The 20,601-nt window shown below is 38.9% G+C and overlaps 1 protein-coding gene across 7 annotated transcripts in view; it reads right to left on the reverse strand.

Moving 5' to 3' along the window:
• Nucleotides 1-8,861: 8,861 nt before the first annotated feature.
• LOC103474703 (muscleblind-like protein 1) overlaps nucleotides 8,862-20,601 on the reverse strand; it is a 76,553-nt gene continuing 64,813 nt past the window's right edge. For 4 of the 7 annotated variants that reach the window (XM_081614180.1, XM_081614179.1, XM_081614183.1 and 1 more), the window contains 4 exons: nucleotides 19,047-19,082; nucleotides 17,402-17,493; nucleotides 17,022-17,095; nucleotides 8,862-14,965 (listed from right to left, as the gene is read on the reverse strand). In XM_081614180.1, coding sequence (XP_081470306.1) covers nucleotides 17,039-17,095; nucleotides 17,402-17,493; nucleotides 19,047-19,082 — 185 coding nt within the window. In that variant the 3' untranslated portion in view covers nucleotides 8,862-14,965; nucleotides 17,022-17,038. The remainder of the gene's footprint in view (nucleotides 14,966-17,021; nucleotides 17,096-17,401; nucleotides 17,494-19,046; nucleotides 19,083-20,601) is intronic. The other 3 variants (XM_081614181.1, XM_081614186.1, XM_081614185.1) reach the window with 1 other exon arrangement.

The following is a 20,601-nucleotide window of genomic DNA, read 5'->3' on the forward strand; positions in this document are numbered from 1 at the left end:
AACAGTTCTCTTTGCAGCTGAATACCTAGCTGACAATATAAATCATAAACCCATGTCATGTAAACATAATTTTTCTTGTTTTTTAAATATTTTATTTGATTTATAGTTCAATTTCTGGTTAGAAAAAACACATTCTAGACTTTTTCAACTCTTTTTTTGCCCCCTTCCTCTGCCTTTCTTATCACATCACACCAAACAACTTAATGGTCTGGTGACCAGAGTTTTTCAAACCTAATAAGGTGACAGAGAAGGCTGCAGCCAGAACTTGGTAATATTTCACATACACTGCCTCCTTCATGAGTGTTTCTCTGCTATTTTTTATTCCTTTTTTTTTTTTTTTGGTAACTTTTTATTACTTAGGCTAGAAAATAAAGAGATTCATCGCAAACATTTGCATCGACAAAGCTCTGCCTGACTCAGGCCAGCGGTGCTTCGGATAAAAATAACACTTCTCGATCACCCGTTTGCCCCGCTGTGATAAACTGTCTGAGTCAGAACGCTATTGAAAATTATTCACACTCAGGTTCACGAGGAACCGCCTGCCTCGGGTTCGTTGGAGCTGAAGGTCGCGTCGAGAGCCGCTCAGGTGGGTTGGCTGCTTTGGAAAAAATATTAGACTTTGTTGTGCAAGAAACATCCCTGTGACAAAAAACAAAAAGAAAACAATTGAGGACTAGTGATTACATTTTATTTATTTAAAAAATGTATGGTAAGAGCAGTATTATGAAAAGAATATTTAAAAGTGCCAAGAAACTCAAAACATACATTCAGTCTGGAAAAGCCATTAGTTTTTGTTTTTGACAAGAGATTATTTATATTAGAGGATCATTTATATTAGAGTATAATGGAGGTATTTTCAGGATAATTTCACAAAGGTTTGGTCAACAGAGGTGGTGGCACTCAAGCTATCCACCACCTTGTAGTTTATTTTACATCCTGTGTTGAACAGGCTCACTTTCATCTCCGTGATCTACGGCAGCTGGGACACTTTCACTTTATCCTTTAAAAACAACCAGCTAAATGGATATTCCCTAAGCTCCCCGTGGTTCGAGGCGTCGGTGGAGATTCGCCTCAACATGCCGTGTTGTTTGTTGCCACTTGAGATCGAATCTTAGCAGGAGGAATAAAAAAAGACAAGGATTAGGGACAACAATGGTGCGCAGTCAATTCAGTGACTATGACAGATGGCTCTGGTGGGCCCACCAGTCAGATGAGCCAACGCAGGTGTCGATTGTGTGGCGGTGTCAGGTTTCTCAGGTAACAGAATATGCTGCTGAATTGTCCAGTTTTAGATTTTCTAAAATAGGAAATTGTCCATTGGTGTCCAGAGTAAATGTTGCAATTATCGCCGGAACTTCATTCCCTACATGGGTTTTTACACCGTTGCATTTTTCAGCAAACACGAATGGCAAATTACCAAACAGTTCTTGTCATCTATGGTTTGGCAGTAGTTTGGGTGGACAGATGGAATAGCTTTTTGGCAGCTGGATCACTGGAGTAAACCTAAACCCTTGCACAATAAAATTAAACACATATTGAATATGTGAAGAAAAGTGGGACTTTCAGCCTCTGCCATTCACTGCCGCAATTTTTTTTTTTCATATGTATCGCATCAACAAAGTGATGACAAGATAATTTACCAAACTGAAACAGATGTCGTCTTGACTGTAACTGTAACTACAGGCCTTATGCTGGCAGTCTGCATCCACTGGAGTAACACACATTTTGAACACAGTCTGAATACAAAGTAGACGTGTCTGGAAACAGATTTGGGCCAGCAGTCTGAAAAACGGCCTTGTCTTTTTTTATTTTGCTAAGCACATCCGAAATATAAAAAAAATAAGAAAAAAAAAAATCAACGTATTGAATCTGCAGAACAGGAAATTGAGGATGTGTGAAATCATTCCTCATAGAAAACCCTGGCGAGAGCGCATGCTGGGTAATGAAGAAGCTGATTTATGTCGGGTAATTGCCTCTCTGAAAAGTGACAGTCACTGGAGCGGCGGCAGATGAACCGTTTGCACAAAATGCTGCGTGTTACGACATTAAGATAAAATCGATGAAACGAGAACAAGAGGAAAGGAGAAGAAAAGCTGCTGAGCGGCTTCTTTTACGCCAATATGGCTGTCTCAGCAGCGAGTCAGCGCACTGTTCTTAAATCATAGTAGGTTAAAAGCAACACGAGGATTTAGTCACCAACTGTTGGAGTACAGATGGGCTGTATGGATAACTTACAGCGTATTGTGGGGAAGCTTTAGACAGGAATGTGGAAAGGAAATACAAAAGAAGGCGCAGCTGAGAAAAATGAGCATCAACAGAGATGAATAGTGTGTTTTATAGCAATTCAACGGTGCAAATTGGTGAAGCCGCAGGTAGTCCGGCATTGATTCGTTGTGTAATTCTGCTAACCATTTCATCTCCTCCTAACCGTCAGCAGCTACGGCGACACGCTCTGACAAAGCTGGCTTGAGTCCATTTTAGCTTTTCATTCCCGTTTCTTCAATCCGTCCCTCCAGCTCTCAACGCAGCCCTGCTGTCAAAAATGATGAAGCTTTGGCGAGACCGAGGCGGTTGCGTCCTTTCGACACAACACTCGGATCCCTGTTCGACCCTCTCAGTCGGCAGCTTTCATTCTCTGCCAGGTTCTCCTGTCGCCATCCGTGTTTAAGAAAAAGACAGGCCAATTAGCTGGCCCACAGGAAAACCTCAGAGCATGCTAATCGGGCCTGTAGCGTGCTTTCTGACCTCTTCGTTCTTTGCTCCAGTCCTGCCTTTGTGTGCGGCGCGAAGGGCCGAGGGACATCCTGTCACCGATTGAATAGTGGCTGTTCATCTCTGAGTACAGCTGTGCCCTCAGTAGCCTCTCAGTGTGACCCATATTCCTCCAGAGACAAGCCTGGACACTTGTTAATGTGCTTTACAGAGTGGTCTTTCTTCCATCATCCGAGAACAAAGATATTCAGTTAAATGCAAGAAGAAAAAAAGAAAAAAAATGTAGGGGGAATACTTCACTTCTGAAAATCACTAATTGGTTCAAATAGGAAGTTCTTGTTTTGATCAAATTCTTGTCTTCCTTTAATTGTGTTTTTTATGCAGCTACTAAAGATGAAAAGGGCCTAAAGATATAGTACCCTTTTAGTTAAAAATAAATAACTATTTGCAATGTTTTTTTGTTGTTTTTTTTTTTTTTGCATCAATAAACACAAAAAAATAAGTTACAAAAACTAACCTTATCAATGCGCAATACTTTGATTACATGGAAAAGGTTAATAGTTCTCAGGTTTGTTTTCGCACAGCCGAGGAATGTAAGCTGTCTGAGAGCATCAGAAGTCAAATTTTATTTAAAAAAAAAAAAAAAAAAAAAATATATATATATATATATATATATATATATATATATATATATATATATATATATATATATATATATATATAAAATTAAACAAAACAATAACCACGAAGGCTTCAAGGGACAGATAAAGGTCAAGAAGTTACAAAGAAGTTTCAACAAGAAAACACAGAGATTGAATTTAAGTCAGTTCAGTTTATTTATAAAGCACCGACTCAGAATGGATGCGTTCAGGTCCAATTCATATCCATATCCACAAATACACAACCGCTAACACCGTCAAGCCATCAGGCTGATCCAGAGTGAGTTGGGAAATTTTGCAGGGATTTTCTTTCAAAGTTTGTTCACCATACTTCCTGAGGAAACCCAGCAGTTTGTATAAAGTTGCTGATTTTGGAGTTATTCCTCTGACTGACTAACCATGCAGTTTGCTGACGCAGTGGACTTCAAATGTCTGTTTGTTGGTTCCACAAAGGCGTGTAAGGCAAAAACAATTTACAGTGTTGGACAATTCTAAACGTTGAAAATCCAGACAGAAAAACCCGGGAAATGAATATTATAAGTATATATCTAGTTTTTTTACAGCTTTTTACAGAGTGCTGCAAACTGCTCTGCCGGAATGAAGTCCTCAACGGCTTTGGATCGACTCGAGCCGAGATGAACCCATTAAAATAACCGAATCCCGGCTCCCGTTGTCCGCAGCAGCAGCAGCAGCAGCATCATCAAGCTGGCTGGCTTTAAATCCCACCCGGCTGATCAATATTTTCCCTGTTCCAACAGGAAATGCGATTAGCCTGACTCGCTGCGGCTCTCCTGCTTCTTGTTCCATTAAACCCGGGGAAAACGCTCGCAAACGCTTTAAGCAAACACTTATTGCAATTGCACACACCTGGATGGATACAGCTATGCATACATACACACACACACACACACACACACACACACACACACACACACACACACACACACACACACACACACACACACACACACACACACACACACACGTATACCGACATACGGTCTCGTGGAAAATGGGATCTCCGGGCCTTGATTAAAGCAGCACTCAGGGAAAGTCAAGTAGTGACTCAGCAGACAGAGAGCAAGGAGCTGAAGCCAAGACGGGAGGGGACGGCGGTACGCAGGAGTAATAAAATTCAAATCTTAATAAAACTGTCAGAATGACCAACAGAGTTATTTGTTATTTAGATCAGAATCCCCCCACCCCCCCCCAGAAGTCTATTTCCTTTTTGCACGTTTGTGAAAACAGCAGGTGATGCATGCTTTTCCTCCAAAATGTTGATTACCTGAATCTCAGAGGAAACAATGCCCCCTTATTACGTTTTCACAGCTTGTTGTGCCACAAATGATTTAAAGACTCAGCATGCAACTTCAACAGGTTGTTGTTGTTGTTGCCGTTTCGTGCTCCTGTTTTCATTTTTGCGTTACGACCTTAATAATGAGGTTGGAACTCCTTATCTTTCTACTTAATGAAACACATTTCAGTCCAAACCCACAGATTAAAAATAGACGCATTTTTCTCCCCCGAGAGGTAAATCCGTCAGATGACATTTTACTGCGCTCTAAGCGACACTTGCGGCGGCCGAGCGTCGTCTGTGCGACTGATCGTTTTTCCCTTCTTGCTGCGTGACAGCCGGGCTGGGAAGCTCGGAGCCCTCGCAGGATAAAATCCCCGTGCAACAAATTACTTAGCTTGGATTGGGCTTTTATATGTTGTCGTCGTATAAAAGCCCAATCCGACTGGAAAGAGCAGCCGTGATCGGATCGGAGGGGGTTTTGGGAGAATGGGGAGTTCGCGTCGCGACGTGTTGCAGACAGGAGGAGAGGTCGTACATCATCGTTTGTTATAGGCGGGCTGCGGGAGCTGACGTTATTGGATCAGAACTGCTTCATTACGCCTCCACAGGACATGTTCTCCCTCTAACGACAGAGAGATGGAGGGAAGTGAGAGGGAGGGGAGGGCAGACGGGCCAAAACGCGAGAAAGGCCCCAAGATGACAGGAGGAAAGGAAAAGCAAAGCTGCTGGATGGAAAAGACGCGGGAAGGAATGTTTGGCAGAGGGGAGAACGTGAACGGGATCTAATGAATGGAAGCAGCCTTCAGCGGTTTTAATTCGTTATTAATTAACTAGTTATGGAGCTTATTATGAGATGCAGTTAATCTTGAATACATTTGAAAAGTGGTTTGATTTTTATGATTCATGTTTTGAAAATTCACCATTTCTGTAGATTTAATACTTTTTAGAAGATTTTTTTATTTTTTATTTTTGGATTTGGGGCTTTCAGGGAACAAGAAACTCTTAGACAGGTTTTCTAAAAGTTGGAATATTAAGAATAAATGTAATGTTTAAAATGCTAAACATCAGCCTACCTGAGAGTATGTACAGAGTATGCTCTGTACATACTTCTGTTACAGTTCGCTAATTACAATGTAATTACCAAGTAAGTACGTAATAAGTTACGGAGTAATACTATGCAATTACAACAGTTTAACAATGCCTACCATACCCAATGTTTACAAACTGCTTTTGCAGTAAATAACCAGATATTACCAAGTAAATATTACGATATAATTAAAGAAATAAGACACAGTGTATTTCTATGTAATTAAAACTCATTTTACAAGGTGGCTACAATCAAATTACTGTTTAACAAATACCTAAGTTACCCCATGTTTACCAGTGGCTTATGTGGTAAATTGTCACATATTAATACTGTCATTAAATTTGAACAGACAAGGAAAATGTTTAACTTCCGAGATGTTAAACAGTAATTACCAATTAACTCGGCTTGTACAGGTTTATGTTAACCCGTCTATAAACTAGCAACAGTTGATGCAAATTCTTTATCGATTTACGTGCATAAAGATAAAGAATTTGCATTATTACCAAGAAAAAAATCATTTACCTCGTAAGCAATGAGAAACAGGGCTGTCAGCCAGTCATGTTTCTTAGATATTACCATGTGACACAGGCAGATCACATGTTTATGTTTACCTTGCTCATAAAGTAGCACCAGTAATACTTGAATATTATCAAATAAAACACAACCAATTACCCAGAAAGTAAAGGGACACTGTACAGCTAAAGAAAGTCCGTCTGTAAAATGCCTCAAGGACTCAGCTGTGATTTGCCGTTGCGTAAATAAGCCGAATCTATTTGACCTTGTGACCCAGTGACCTTGTGCAGGACGTCAGGGACTGTTAGAAAACTCTAAACTCAGCTTTCCATCCAACGACTGTGTTGGATATTAACGCCACTGAAAACCTTCCATTAGAAGATACCTTTAGATATTAAAACTTAATTGATGGGAGTGAGGAAATGAACATACAACCATTACCATAAGATTCCACCTCAGTTACCAAAGGCAGTCCTTCCAAACTGCTCAACCTCCATAAACATATTTCCACCAAGCCAATAAAGTTCAATGAAAAAAAAAACTATTATTATTAAAAATTATTACAGAATGAGAGTTTTTACAAACAAAGTTCACCTGAGTATTAACAGATGATCATAATCCAACTGTTGAGTTTGCTGTCGAAATTCTCAAAGCGGCAGTGCCATCTAGTGGCGCTACTTGGAGACGCATCTTTTTACCAACACGCCTGCCGACACATGAACCCGGTGAACCGATTGGACAAAACCCAGGAAGCTTAACACAAATGTTTTGGATTATGGTTACCGAACCAATTCTCTGATTAACGTGAGAAAACCGCAACACAAAGCATCTCTAATGGAAAACCAAGTTGTGCAAAACCTAAATCCCAACGCATGTAAGATCTGGTTAAAACTTGCTGAAATGTGTTTCCTTAACCAACTGGGTCCAAATTTAGATCCCGTCAAAAAGCCCCCGACACCCCGGCTCAGCTAAATGAGGCCCATGTTTCTATCTCAATTAAAATCTGTGCTCCAAACGAGAAGCTTCGCCGGCCAAGACGGAATGATGCGTCATGCATGGAGTTATCTCAAATAGCATTTTAATGAACAACACAATCGGAGCGAGGCCTCCGAAGACCCCGAGAAGATTAAAAACAAGTCTGCAACATATTAGGCTAATAAAATCAGAAATCAATTATGCTGGTTATTTCCGCAAAAATAAACAAAGAACTAGTGTGAAATGATTGATTGTGCACCGAAGCACTTTTATTGTCTGCATCGATCACCATAAATGTTTCAGCAATAAAAGTCTTTTTTTTAATCACATCAGCATCGGTGCTGAATTATCAAAATGGTTTGTGTTAATCCACAATCCACGTGCATATATAACATATGTATACTACTAGCTTACTGCTTATAGATATTGTAGTCTGAATACTGCACCAATATTGCGTTTTTAATAATACTGCATCATGTGATTCTTGGGAATAGGGATAAAACAGGTCCTATGGATAAACAAAATTTGAATCAAATATACACAAAATATTTTTTTCACATATCTGACTAAACTAACCTGGGCCATGTGAGCATAACAATGTATATTTTCCAGGTATTTGCTGAAATTTTTTTTATTTTAAACATTGTAGTCGGTGGATGAAGCCTGTAAAAGCCCTTGTCCAGGAGCAGAACTCAATATATTGTAATAGTTTAAAATAATTAAAGAAATACTAAAATTGTATATTATGACAATTAAGTATAAGTAGTCATATGGATAATTATAAAGGTATCAATAAATTGAATTATATGTTTTCCAACTCCAATGAAATGTGTCCCTAGTTTTTGTCAACACCGTCAGAAATGAAAATAATGTAAAAAAAATCAGGCATTATTGGGGGCCACCAGAACTTCTGAGGACCCCATGACCACTACCCTTCTCTTCCTTTGCTAAGAGGGCTAGTTAGCTCTGGTTAGCTTATGTTATTCTTTAGTTTGTTCTTCTTTTTATTCCTAAGTTGTTTGTCACAACCATGATGTGTCAACACCATAACTGACAATTTACAACTGAGGAATTGTGTGAGGGACAAAATACCCAGCATAAAGTCAAAGTATGGCTAAGGTAGATTTTGGCATAACTATAATTGAGCTTTAGATTTCACAATTCTTTCATTTAAACGTAGTTTAAAATGAATGAACCTCAGGCGTTGATTTTACTGTTTTTTTATTAACGGAATAACATTAATAAAATCGTGGAAAGCAGTGTAACATATTAGATGTACATAGTGTACAAATACTGTAAAGTTTAAAATGTACAAATTACGATATGTGAATATGCCGTTTTCTAAGCAAACATTTATTTAAATCAATCTGTTTTAGTTTGAATCTATATTTTTTTTCAACTTGTTTGGATTTTTACACATTCAATTTGAGGTAAGAAAAGAATATAACAAACAAGTTTTTTGAAATGCATGAAACTACTTGATTGTGTGGTTAATGTACTAAAGTTGACATTTTCCACCAAATTTAAAAAAAAAAATTAATAAATGTTCCAATTAAATATCAATTTAATTACAAACTGCTACAAAACAAGTTGATGAAATGACACCAAAACAATCTGCATCCGTTGTAAATTTTATTACATTTTTCAAATTCATAACAGCAAGAATATATAGCAATACAGGCCCCATGAAAAAAAAAAACAGAAAAAAAAAAAAACATTTTCTCATAACACCACACAACCTGTAAAGTTGAAACATCACTCCAAAGGTTCTATTAAATACTCTACACTTCTTGATTTAGTGCATGATGTCATCAGTAACACCGAGGCATACACGCTTTTCTGTCAACTCCAAAAAAAAAAGAAAAAAGTGCCGCGCCCTGCCCGTCTGTGAAGCTCCTTCCTTATTTCGTTCTGATGATTGAAGTTTTATGGCTTAAGACTTTTGCAACCTATGCACATCGTTCCCTTTGAGCGCCTTTCCTTTCCCAAACGAGGCGGCCAGCATGCAAACGCAACGCATTCCTCCAGGGGGCCTGGAACAGTAAAACAAGCAGAAACAAACTGCGGCAGAGGACAGGATACATCATCTTAGCACTACGAGCAGAAAGAACAAACATACAAATCATAAAGAGAAAAACAAAAAGTTTACATTATATCATAAATATAAGAAGAGTGTGCTTGTGGAAGAGGAAGGACGACGCCGAATGTTCAGAGCAAACGTTACATTTTCAAACAGAGCATGATTCAGTGTGCGTGGTCAACACTGATCAGTGTGACTTGCTTGACTTACCAGACCTTTTTGTGTTCTGGATTTGTAAATATATTTATTTTATAAGAGAAAAAAATATATAGATTTTTGGAAAATTTAAAAGAGATCGACACTCGTCTTTTCAAACCGACTGCATGATAAATTTGTGAACTACGCCTCGGTTTGGGCGCGAACATCAACACTGCAAACGTACAACAGATTCCAGAAGATGAAACTTGTGGGAACAAGAAAGTTTTCGCATCCACCTGAATAATGTGTAGTTGCGCCACTGGACGCTTTAGAAGTTTTTTTAATTTGCCGCATCCTTTATTAGTGTCCTGCTTCCTGTTACTACATAAACTCCATACTAGACTATCCATCAACTTTTTTTCAAATTTCCTGGTAGGATGCCAGTTTGTTAGGTCTCAAAACTGTCATTTTCTATGGGAATTTCCCTACTTGCTGGACAAATTGCCAAATTACTTTTCACTCTCTGAGCCTATTTTCAGAAAGAGGACTTGCTAATGACACCGTCGTTCACAGCAGAAAAAACCAAACATGAAGAAACAAAACATTAGACTTCTAGAGCTGAAGTCGCTGCCCAGTTGTTTGCCACCATCAGGGCAAAAACAAAAATATTCAAATGACTGCATGACATGAAGAAATAACGAACAATTAAAAGTAGAAGTTAAAGGCATCGATTGACAATTGAAGTAATAATTTGACATCAGTGTATTAATGATGCAGTTCTCCGAAGCCATTGTAAAAAAAAAAAAAAAAAGTACAAATTATAAAACTTTCTTTGAAATGAACTCAGTTTAACCCGAGTTTAAACTTTTTGTGAATTGCCATCGGGGACGGAGTGCAAAGCAGAAAGTACCAATACATTATTATAAAACTTGCAAATTTGGGACATTTCTCATTGATTTAATGAGGGAAAGCTTTGTTTGACCAGACCAGAAATCCTTGGTTTTATTTAATCCAAGGACGAAGCAGATATTGAAACAATAAGGACTCCATTTGCAATAATTACAAGGTATTTAGAATACAAGGAAAGCCTTACTGATGGACTCTGACGTCGCCCTGACATTTCCTGTTCAATCCGTTCCATCGACCACAAGCACAGCTGACACAAACGGAAACAAAAATTACTCTTATAGCTATGGTGTTTGTGTTGCATGTATTTTATCTCCCCAAGTGGTGAAACCTTAGTGAGTACAGTCTCTGAAAACCTTTTTTTTTGTTTGTTTTCTTTTTAAATAAAACACTACTCTATGTTTTTGTATTTTATATATATATTTTACTCCATTACATTGATAGGATATTGTATACTGTAAATACATCTTTCTGTGTAAATGAGTTCTTAATCAATATTACTGTGTTGTGAAGTTTATTATTATCGTTTTTTTTTTCTCCGTCACTGTATTATATGTATTTCCGTTGACATGCATTCCACTCTGAGTAAAGGTAAAACAGACAGAACATGTGGTAGGTGGGGCCTGGGATGGGGGCTGTGTGGAGGGGTGAGGGGGGCGGTCATGGCGCTGACCCGTCGATACGGACGGGTTAAGGGAAACCAGACGAACCCCCTCCCCCACCTCCGGACCCCCGCCAGGCTCTTACGTCGCAGGACGGCCGTGGACGCCTCCTTCCAGAAGTTTTATCGGGCAAACTACAAGCTGCTGACAAAAAAGAGGGAGCAACACTTGGCCTTTTCTTTTTTCTTTTTTTTATTGTCATTATCAAGGTTTCCCCCAGAAAACATGCTAAGCCTGGTGGTTGGGTGGCTTGGCAGTCGTTCATCCAGCCGCCCGTTTGTGTTTTTGAGTTAAAAAATGTTTAAAGTTTGCAGGAAATTTGAAAATATCACTTGATAATTATGTGTTATTGGACGATTGGAAGATTAATATTTGAACACCAACTACAAAGTCTTAAAAAATGCAAACATTTTAAACAAAAACTTGAATAGATAAGCAATGCTAAGCCTGGTGGGGGCAGAAGTAAAGCCTGGTGGCCCGCCAGGCTTATAATACACTGGGGGAAACCATGATTATTATTTTTCCGAAAAGAGGCATGTGAGTGAGAACTCAGCGCCCTCTAAATGCAAGCAATTTTTGTTCAGCCTTTCAAAAAGAATCATTTTTTTTTCTTTTTTGTAGTTTTTTTTGTTGTCCTAGCAAAATTCCCTGTCATTGTTTTTCTTTTTTATTCAAAATAAGATCTCAATATACACAATACTCTCTATTTTTATGTTATTATTTTTTTTGACTATGTACAGAAGTGCAAAAAAGTCAAACTTTATTACCTCTTTATCACCACGGTTATCCTCTCCCCACTCCTCCCCTCCCACTCCTCCCCTCCCCACTCCTCCATCCTCCTCTTCTTTCCTCCCTCCCCCCGTTGTTTGCAGTTGGCGAAGTTGGAGGCGAGCGCGTCGGACCGCCGCTCGCCAAGTTCACCTTCGCCCTGCCGGCTACGCCTGTAAAAGTGATTAAATATGCAGCTTGTTTTCCAACATGGCCCAATTTCCAGGGAGAGTAGAAATATTTAAACAATAGTTAATATTTGAAATGGGTACAGTAGAAAATAACATCTTTACTCTAAACATCTATGAACTAGACTTTTCGATAACATCTTTTTTTTTCTTCTTTTTTTTACGCTTATAGGACTAGGTACAAACCTTACAGTCGTTAAAATATTAGTCAGCTATTGACGAACGTTGCCACAGTGACAACTCAGCCTCTCTTGTTTCTATTGTGTCAACACTGTTAGATACTCATATAAAATAAAACATCTTTGTTCAAAGAACACACACAACAACAAAAAAAGTCGAGAGAAATGAACAAAAACTGCATACACTTCGACAATATGCATAACGTAGAAAACATCGAGCTTACAATCGTAACCGTACTAAGAAAAAAAAAAAAGACATTCCGTGGAATATTTGGGAAAAACTCTGGATGGGAGGACACACGCAGAAACACGCACGCACGCATACACACACACGCACACACTGTACCTAATATACTCATTATTATAAAGATAAATATCATCCGCAAAACTAAAAAATAAGAACTAATATCAAAGTATTTTCCAAACAAAATGAACACTCCTTGTCTCAGAAGGACAGAGAGGGTTAGGAGAACACGAGCATGACAGCCACGTGGTGTTCTGTGTGTGTTGCATTATGGTGTGTATTAGGCAGCTGCATGGTTCAAAATGGCGTGTTGCATTGTGCTGACCCGATGGTACATTCTAAGGCTTTGGATGAGTAATACAATCAGGTTTCATTTTCTTGCCGCTTTTAAGCCGTCCTTGTCCGTCAATTAAAATATGCCTGAAGAACACCCAAACAACCATGAGAGAAACAAAACAAAACAAACAAGCAGTTTCAGAGATCTACTCTAAACACCCGAACCTTCTTTGGGCTGGGCGTCCTGGTGAAGTCAGCCCATCTAGTCTACTCATTACAACAGTGACACAAAAAGACTTTGGCTGACTATCCGAAAAACAGTTCTCAGGTATAAAAAAAGAAAAAAACACTTTTAAATATGTCGGACCATATATACACGCACGCACTACACTGACTTTTCTTCGACAACCTGTCTTAGAATATGCATAACCATGTATAAGAAAAACGAATTATGTTCTTTTCTTTTTTTTCTTTTTTTTTTTAAAGAAAAACAAACATCATCACACCTCCACCGACAGACTCTTCTTTACAGATTTCTGTTTGGCCTCACAGCAGTTATTTCATTGTTTTCGTCTTTATCCCAGAGAGAGATTCTTTGGTCTCTCGCTCAGGCCTGCATGCAACTTGCGCTACCTTGAAGAAAAGCATTATTATTCAACTGAACTTTTTCACATTTCGCTACCCGACAACCACAAAAACGTCCGAGTGCCTAAATTACATTTGCTCTGTCACGGACCAACACAAAGTAGCGCAGAGAAATTTGGCGTGTGTGTGAAGTCCAAAACTTTGACGACCTCGAGGTTTCTCCGGCGGCTTTCGGAAAGTCGCCTGCTTGCAAAATGTTGCATGAAGCGTTTGTGGCAGAACTCCCAACACTTCGTACAACCCTGAGCACGCCGTCGCAACGATGAGACGATGATGCAGGCGGCACTTAGGGGGGGAGGCTTTTCTCTAGCGGAACAGGAAGGTCATGAGAAAATGGATGAAAGTAAATATAGGAAACTAGGAGAACGACTCAATTCTTACGTTTCGATGCCTTACATCTAAATCTAACTGAGAACATGAGGTTATTTCACAGTTGTGCCATTTTAGAGCTCTCCTCGCAGCAAAATGTATTGCTACAAAGTAGATCATTAGAGAAAAACAAATGATGCGCTACATTGTGTTGGTCTGTCACAAAAGAAGAACAAAGAAGAGCATTTAAGTTTGTAGTTGCAGAGTGAAAAAACGTGAAAAAGGTGGTATGAATACTTTTGCAAAGCACATGCTGGCACAGAAAGACAGATCGTTGTGGTTGCAGGTCCAACCATCGCGTTTCTAAACAGCTGACAGATATTAAAAAATATAGTAAAAACAAAAAAAAATGTAAAAAGGTTTCAAATCAGTAGAATATTCGGGGTGCAATAATCAGTGGCGCTTAGCGGGAATTACAGGTAACGACAAGTCATGTGGCTGGACGCAACATGCTGTCCTGAAAAAAAGCAAAACCCTAAAACAGACACGTATGAATTAAAGGGAATTGTAGAGTTTAAAACTTTGTAACACTGCTTGAGTACAATTCCTGTATATTTTGAGATGCATGGCACTTTACAGGGACTCCTGCAAGGTTAAAGACGTGTGCTTGAGAGATAAAAAGGTAGGCTACAAAGGTTTGCAAGACACATCACAGACATTCAGTTGGTTTCTTGCTCAGGCAAATTCCCTCATCACTGTTAGAAGAACAAAACCATATAAGAACAGAAAAAAATTAAAAAATAAAGAAAATCGTTGTGCATGCATATGTGGTTCAGTCAGATTATCTGTTCCTTTACCTTTAACTGAGATACAAGGTTCACCTTGGTGTAAACAAATGAACACATTGACATTCGAAAAACCAACAACCGATAAACAAACAAGACAACGCAAGACGTGTTTCTTGGTCAGCGAACGTACCGATTCAGTCCCGATGACTGCTCCCCCAACCCCACGTGAACCTCGTGTCGACATTCAAAATGTGTCTGGTGAATAAAGGTTAGTCGCCTCTGCAAAACGAGAGGCAAGTCTTGAAATACAAATGACGCTCTTCTAATTCTTCTTCCGTTTTTTTTTTTTTGTTGTTGTTTTTGTCTGTCGTCGTGTAAAACTGTGCATGAACTTCACATGAGAACCTCTCTAGCGAGTTGCTCCTTCTGTGCTAACATGCAGATGTTATTCCAAACCGGCTCGGCTCTCGCTGTTACTTGTATGAAGGTTGACCGTTAATCTTGGACTTGACACCAGCACGCTCCACCTCCAGTTCCATCTGGACAGGATAAAAGAAAAAAAAATAAATAAACACAGACATTTAGATTAATATTTGTCTTCTTGTTATTATGTATTACCATGTATTACTTTTGAATCTCTGCCTTTTTGAGCTGTGAATACTTTAACAGTCTCCATCTCTAGTCCTGTCAAAGTACATTCCCACCCACACACGTAACATGTTCAGGTCTTAAAAACATGAGAAAAATATTATCTTACCTATGCTAACACTGCATAACCCGAGATATTACAGTCTTTGACATATGAATAGTCAGATTTTTTTTCCCCAAGACTTAAAATTTATTTACAAACGTTGAATTCATGAATAATTGTAACTATAAATGCTGTCAGACATGTTGCAGCATGTTAGCATGTCTCTTTTTTTCCTCCAAGCATTAATTACATGTTTGTAATAACTTTGAGAGCTTGATTTACTTGTGTTCCCCAGGTCGGCGTCTGATTGGTGGTTCAGACACCGATGGCCGCTCAGAGACGAGTGATTAAGGAGTTCATGTTTGGAAACGACAGATTGATCTGTTGCTGTGGAAAGTAACAGCGAGAATTTCTCTTGCATTGTTTTGCCAAGGCTTGAGAGAACCATAACAGCTCCTGCTAACGTGAAGGTTATCATCATTTTGAAACTGGTGTTTTAGACTTTACTCATTTAAATCAACCCCTTAATTTGATGTGTGGACTAACGTTCTCTGTTCTCCAGAACATTTGATGCACGATTCCATTCTAATTACTTCCTATCAGTTTTTTTTTCAATCTTTTCATCTCGATTGAAGTTTTGATCATCTTTTGTTGATTCCAAATAAATCTTAAATCCCGAGAATCATAAAATTGGGTGGTTATTCTTTTCGTGTGACAGAAGGAGCTGAGGAGATCAGAGGATCTTTGAAGGGTTTATTTCTAAACATCAAAGTAGTTTAATGTAGATTAACTGTTTAATTATAAACAATACAAGTCTAGATGCAATATAGCAATGATGATTTTTAATAAGAAGAAAATTTGTTTGTGCAGTAATAAAAAAAAGTCATATTTTGTGAATCCTATACACTGTTTAATTTCAAGTAAAAAAAACATCATCAGACAAATTTCCAGAACAAAAATGAGAGAAATATTTTGCTAACTTTTTTTTTTTTTTTTAAATAAAAAGTTTTCTATAAATTTAAGGTCTGGAAAAAGTTTGATTAAAACCTGCTCTCTGTTGGGATGGATGTTTATATGTTTGAACAGAATCCTGCTAAAGGACCCGATCATAATCAGTTTTTTTGACAAGTGGCACCATGTTATTATTTCAAGTCTGAGGTTTCACAAAGTTCCCAGAGCTTGTAGAAGAGACGCAGGCCGACTGCTTAAAGGTTTCTTCACCATAGTTGATGCAGTGGCGTTTGATCCAGTGGAGCATGGTGAGATCACTCAAAGGCTAAACCCCACCCACATCTTCAACCTCTTTTGTTTCTGTGGAGTAAAATTTATTTTCTTCAGATCCTCAGACAGTTCTCTGCCATGATAAATTTGCAGTGACCGAAATGAGAAAGCGTGAGAGCGATGGCACCAATTTTAACACACCTGCTCCCCATTCACTCCTGACACCTTTTAGCGCAAACGAGTGACGTGACAGCCGGGAGGGAAAATGGCTAATTGGGTCCAATTTGGGCATTTTCACTGTGTGCTCACTTTTGTCACTCATGATTTAGACGCTACAGGGCGTGGGCTGAGTTATTTTGAGGGAACTGAAAATTAATGCTGTAGACTGATTACATTGTACAAGCCATATTTTCAGTACTGTCCCATGAAATATGATAAAATATTTTATTTCCCACTTTTGTTAAATAGTCCAACCTGGATTTTGTTTGCCACAGAAAACCTAATTCTTTGCCTCATTTGACCAAATTATTTTCTTCCAGTTCCTTTACTACAGACGCCGATAAGTGTGGACAACAATTTCTATCGTTTTCCTAAACATTTAACTCCAGTGAACCGTCTACGTTGCGTTGAAATGGTTTTTGACAGGAACTGTGCAAGACACTCCAATAGGAAGAAGTACATACTGTTCTGACAGAGACTCCTACATCTGGGTCACATACTTGTGACTAGTCAGATGGTCCGCAGATATTATTGGAATCTGACAGAGAGGGGAGAAGAGAAAATGGGAAGACAAGGAAAAACAGAGAGAGTTAGCGAATGGGCCGAACAAAACGAGGACAAACAGCATTTCATGTGAAAGACGAGTAGAAACAAAACCACAGATAACTAGCAAAAGATCAGAGACGAGCCTTTGTTTTCTCTTCGTGCATTATTTATGAGGAAGCGCAAAAGAATCACATCGTTTAAAGGAAAACAGAAAAAGCCTGAGCCGATTTGAAAAAAATAAATAAAATAAAAGTAATAATGTGAAAGAAAGTGAGAGGAGGCAGGAAGAGGAGCAAACCTGGTTGGCTGTTGCTGTTGCAAAGGGAACACTTGTGGCAGGTGTGGTGGCTGCAGACACAGTGGCTGGAGAAGCACCGTGCATCATGGGTACTTAAAGGAAAGATCACACAGGCAAGATGAACCACACGAGATTTAAAGCTTTTCATGCTCTGTACCTCATTTTCATGTCTGCGCTCGGACTGCTAATACACATGAGAGAAGTCTCCAGTTTTTTTTTTTGTTTGTTTGTTTTTTTGTAAACCAGCTGCAAGTCTTAAATTTCTTGTTTGGTGAGTGAATTTCAACATCTGCCACTGAGCTTAGCTTGGTCAGAGACACGGTCTATAGATTGGCAAACAAAGGGTGAGAGGAAGTTGTCCAAGTCACTTTATTCATGCACATTTCCACTCTCAGTCAGGCTGGAATCACAACAGGATCTTTTCATTAAATCTGTTAAAGTAAGCCCTCCATGGATGCGCCGAGAACAACAATCTTCGGTGCAGACGTGCTGACTTAAGGAAGACTCTCTGTTTTTTTTTTTTTATAGGGCAGCGAGGTGTGTAAAAATGAAGAATCAGAAAGATGCAACCTTTTCTTTTACTGAGGCTGTTCATCCAGACTGGCTATTCTGCTCCTTCTCCATCACATACTTTTGACATTTTGGTTATTTTGTTTTTTAACTGAATTTTGCTACTATTTGGAGCTACGTATCAATGTTTGCACCCACCTGGGATATTTTGGTAGAATTGACGGAGATGTAAAGTTGCTCCTTGTTATCCATGTGAGGTTGCAACTGTTATTGAAAATGCTAGATTTTTACTTCTTTTCTTTAATGTCAGCGTCTAAATAAGTTAATATATTAAGTTGCTAAAGATGTCACACGTACAGCACGATATTTCCTCGGCTTCTACTCTGAATAATTAAAGAGCAGTCGCTGCAGAAAGATGAGAGAGGGAGATATATTGAATGCTGTTTAATTATGGCTCTCAAAATCGGATCAAATCCGCATTCGCAGTTACTGAGGTTTACAGAAACCGAAGATTTGAAGTCGTCCACAAATCTTTGATCACTGCGTCGCTGCAACCAGGTTCTCCTAAATGCTAGTGAGTTGCTATTTTACGTCTTGAACAACATAAAGTTCAAAACTTAATATTTAGAAAAAAACTAAAGTTCATCCAGCTGCTAAAATGTTAAGTGCCAAATAAAGAAATCTCAAATTATTGTTGTAGCAAATTTAGTTTCCTCTAATATTTCTGTTGCAAATACAAATTCTCTCATGTTCAAGTGGCTTTTCACAGCCTGGCAGTAAAATGAAGTACTGCAGAGGTTAGAGCGCTTCAGATGGAGACATAATGCAGCAGGGGAATTAAAACTGCAACAAGCATTAGGTGACTCACAGAGCTAAAAAGAATAGAAATGTATTTCTTAAGGACGTACTGCAGCAGTGCAGTAAAACTTCCAATTTATATATAACCCCCCCCCCCCCAAAAAAAAATTTAATTTACAATTTTGCAATTCACGCTGAAGCTGCCGTCAAGAGACTGTAACATCAGTCAAAGGTTTTGCAGGGTGAAGAATGTGCTCAAAATCACAGGATGACTTAAAAGTGACAGGAGAGACCACAAAGGACTCAAACATGATTAGTAAGGAAAGCTGGCACCTACCAACACTTGTTGCAGGTGTCATGCACAAAATCGAGCCTGCCCATCATGCATTGCAACAGGGATCGGAGTGAATGGGAGGGGAGTTTGGGGAGGGAGGGGAGAAGACATCAAAGAAAAAAAAAATTTTTTAGAATCACACATCACCGGATTTGACCTGAACATGAACAAATCACGCTCACGGTGGGTTAAACGGCCTTGCTGAATTGAATTGCTCCAGCCGACCATTGATACTGATTATCAGGAATAACAGCGTACATAACAGCCTGAATTTGCCGGTCCATTAAATTAAAATTAAATACTAGCAGTGGCCTCGTTTCACCAGCGGCCTCACAGCAACTGTTTGCACCATGAAATATTTGAGTGACCTCCTTTTTTGAATCCCCTAAGTGCACTGTGGTGACCTGACAGCCCAGCGGAGTGAGACATACGAGGAACTGCTGGGAATCGATGGCGAGCTATTCTTAGGCTGTCAGATGAGAACACTGGCCACACTGTAAGATGACTCTGCAACGTCTAGAGATGTACTCTGCAACAAGGCTGTCCTCGTGTGCGTGTGTGTGCGTGCGTGCGTGTGTGTGTATTTGATTATACCACACTCTTTAGGTGGAGGGTGTATCCTTCTTACTTTTGATGATCCAGTAAGATCCTGTCTGTCAAATGTCAACATCTGGTTAACTAAGTCAGAAGCCAATTAGGTGCCCTGATTGTCTGATGACTTGTTTTTTTTTTTTGCAACAGAATTTGTAAAGAAGATGATACTGTACATCACTTGCTTGGTTTGGCCTAAAATAGCCTCCAGAGCAAATGTCTGTCAATTTACCACAAAACTTAAATTCATGCTGTGTCTAAATATTGACTTGCAAAGGCATTCATACCCCTTGAACTTATTCTAATTTTCGCAACAGAGAACTGCATTTTGTCGCTGAAACCTTTTCATTTTTATATCCCCATGTCAGATCCACTGCTCCAAGTCGCACCTAATTCACAAATAGACTCGATCTCTATTTGATCTCAGAGGTTTGATGGAGAACATTAGTAAACAAGCAGCATCACTAAGGAAGGCACCAGGCAGGTCTTTGAACATCTAGCACTATTCAGTTAATTCCCAAATTTCCCCACAGTGAGACAATTAGGGGTATTTATATTCTATTCTGTTTGATTATATTCTACTATCCCTCAACAAAACAAGAAAGGCACATCTGCAAACCTACCAAGAGAAGACATAAATGTCCACCTAAACTGGACAGACTGTGGCAATCAGTTAAATGACCCATGGAAACTGCAGGATCTATTGATCTATTAGTTTTACAATCCACAAATTCCTCCATCAAAAGGTGTCAAGATGAAAAAAAACACTGTTGAAAGAAAGCTGTAAGAACTCCCAGTTTGTAAAACCATAGAAAATCGACATCCTTCTGAGCACTTCATTGATCCGGTAAAATACATATCGTCATGGTGACCTTTGCCGCATGTCTTTCCTTTCTCTCATTTTCCTACTTTTCAAATAAAGGCTTTGAAAACAAAAAAAAAAAAAAAGAAAATTCCCCAAATGAAA

Source organism: Poecilia reticulata, chromosome 13, assembly GCF_904066995.2.
Source record: "Poecilia reticulata chromosome 13, P_reticulata-male-v2, whole genome shotgun sequence".
In the NCBI taxonomy this organism is placed as follows: domain Eukaryota; kingdom Metazoa; phylum Chordata; class Actinopteri; order Cyprinodontiformes; family Poeciliidae; genus Poecilia; species Poecilia reticulata.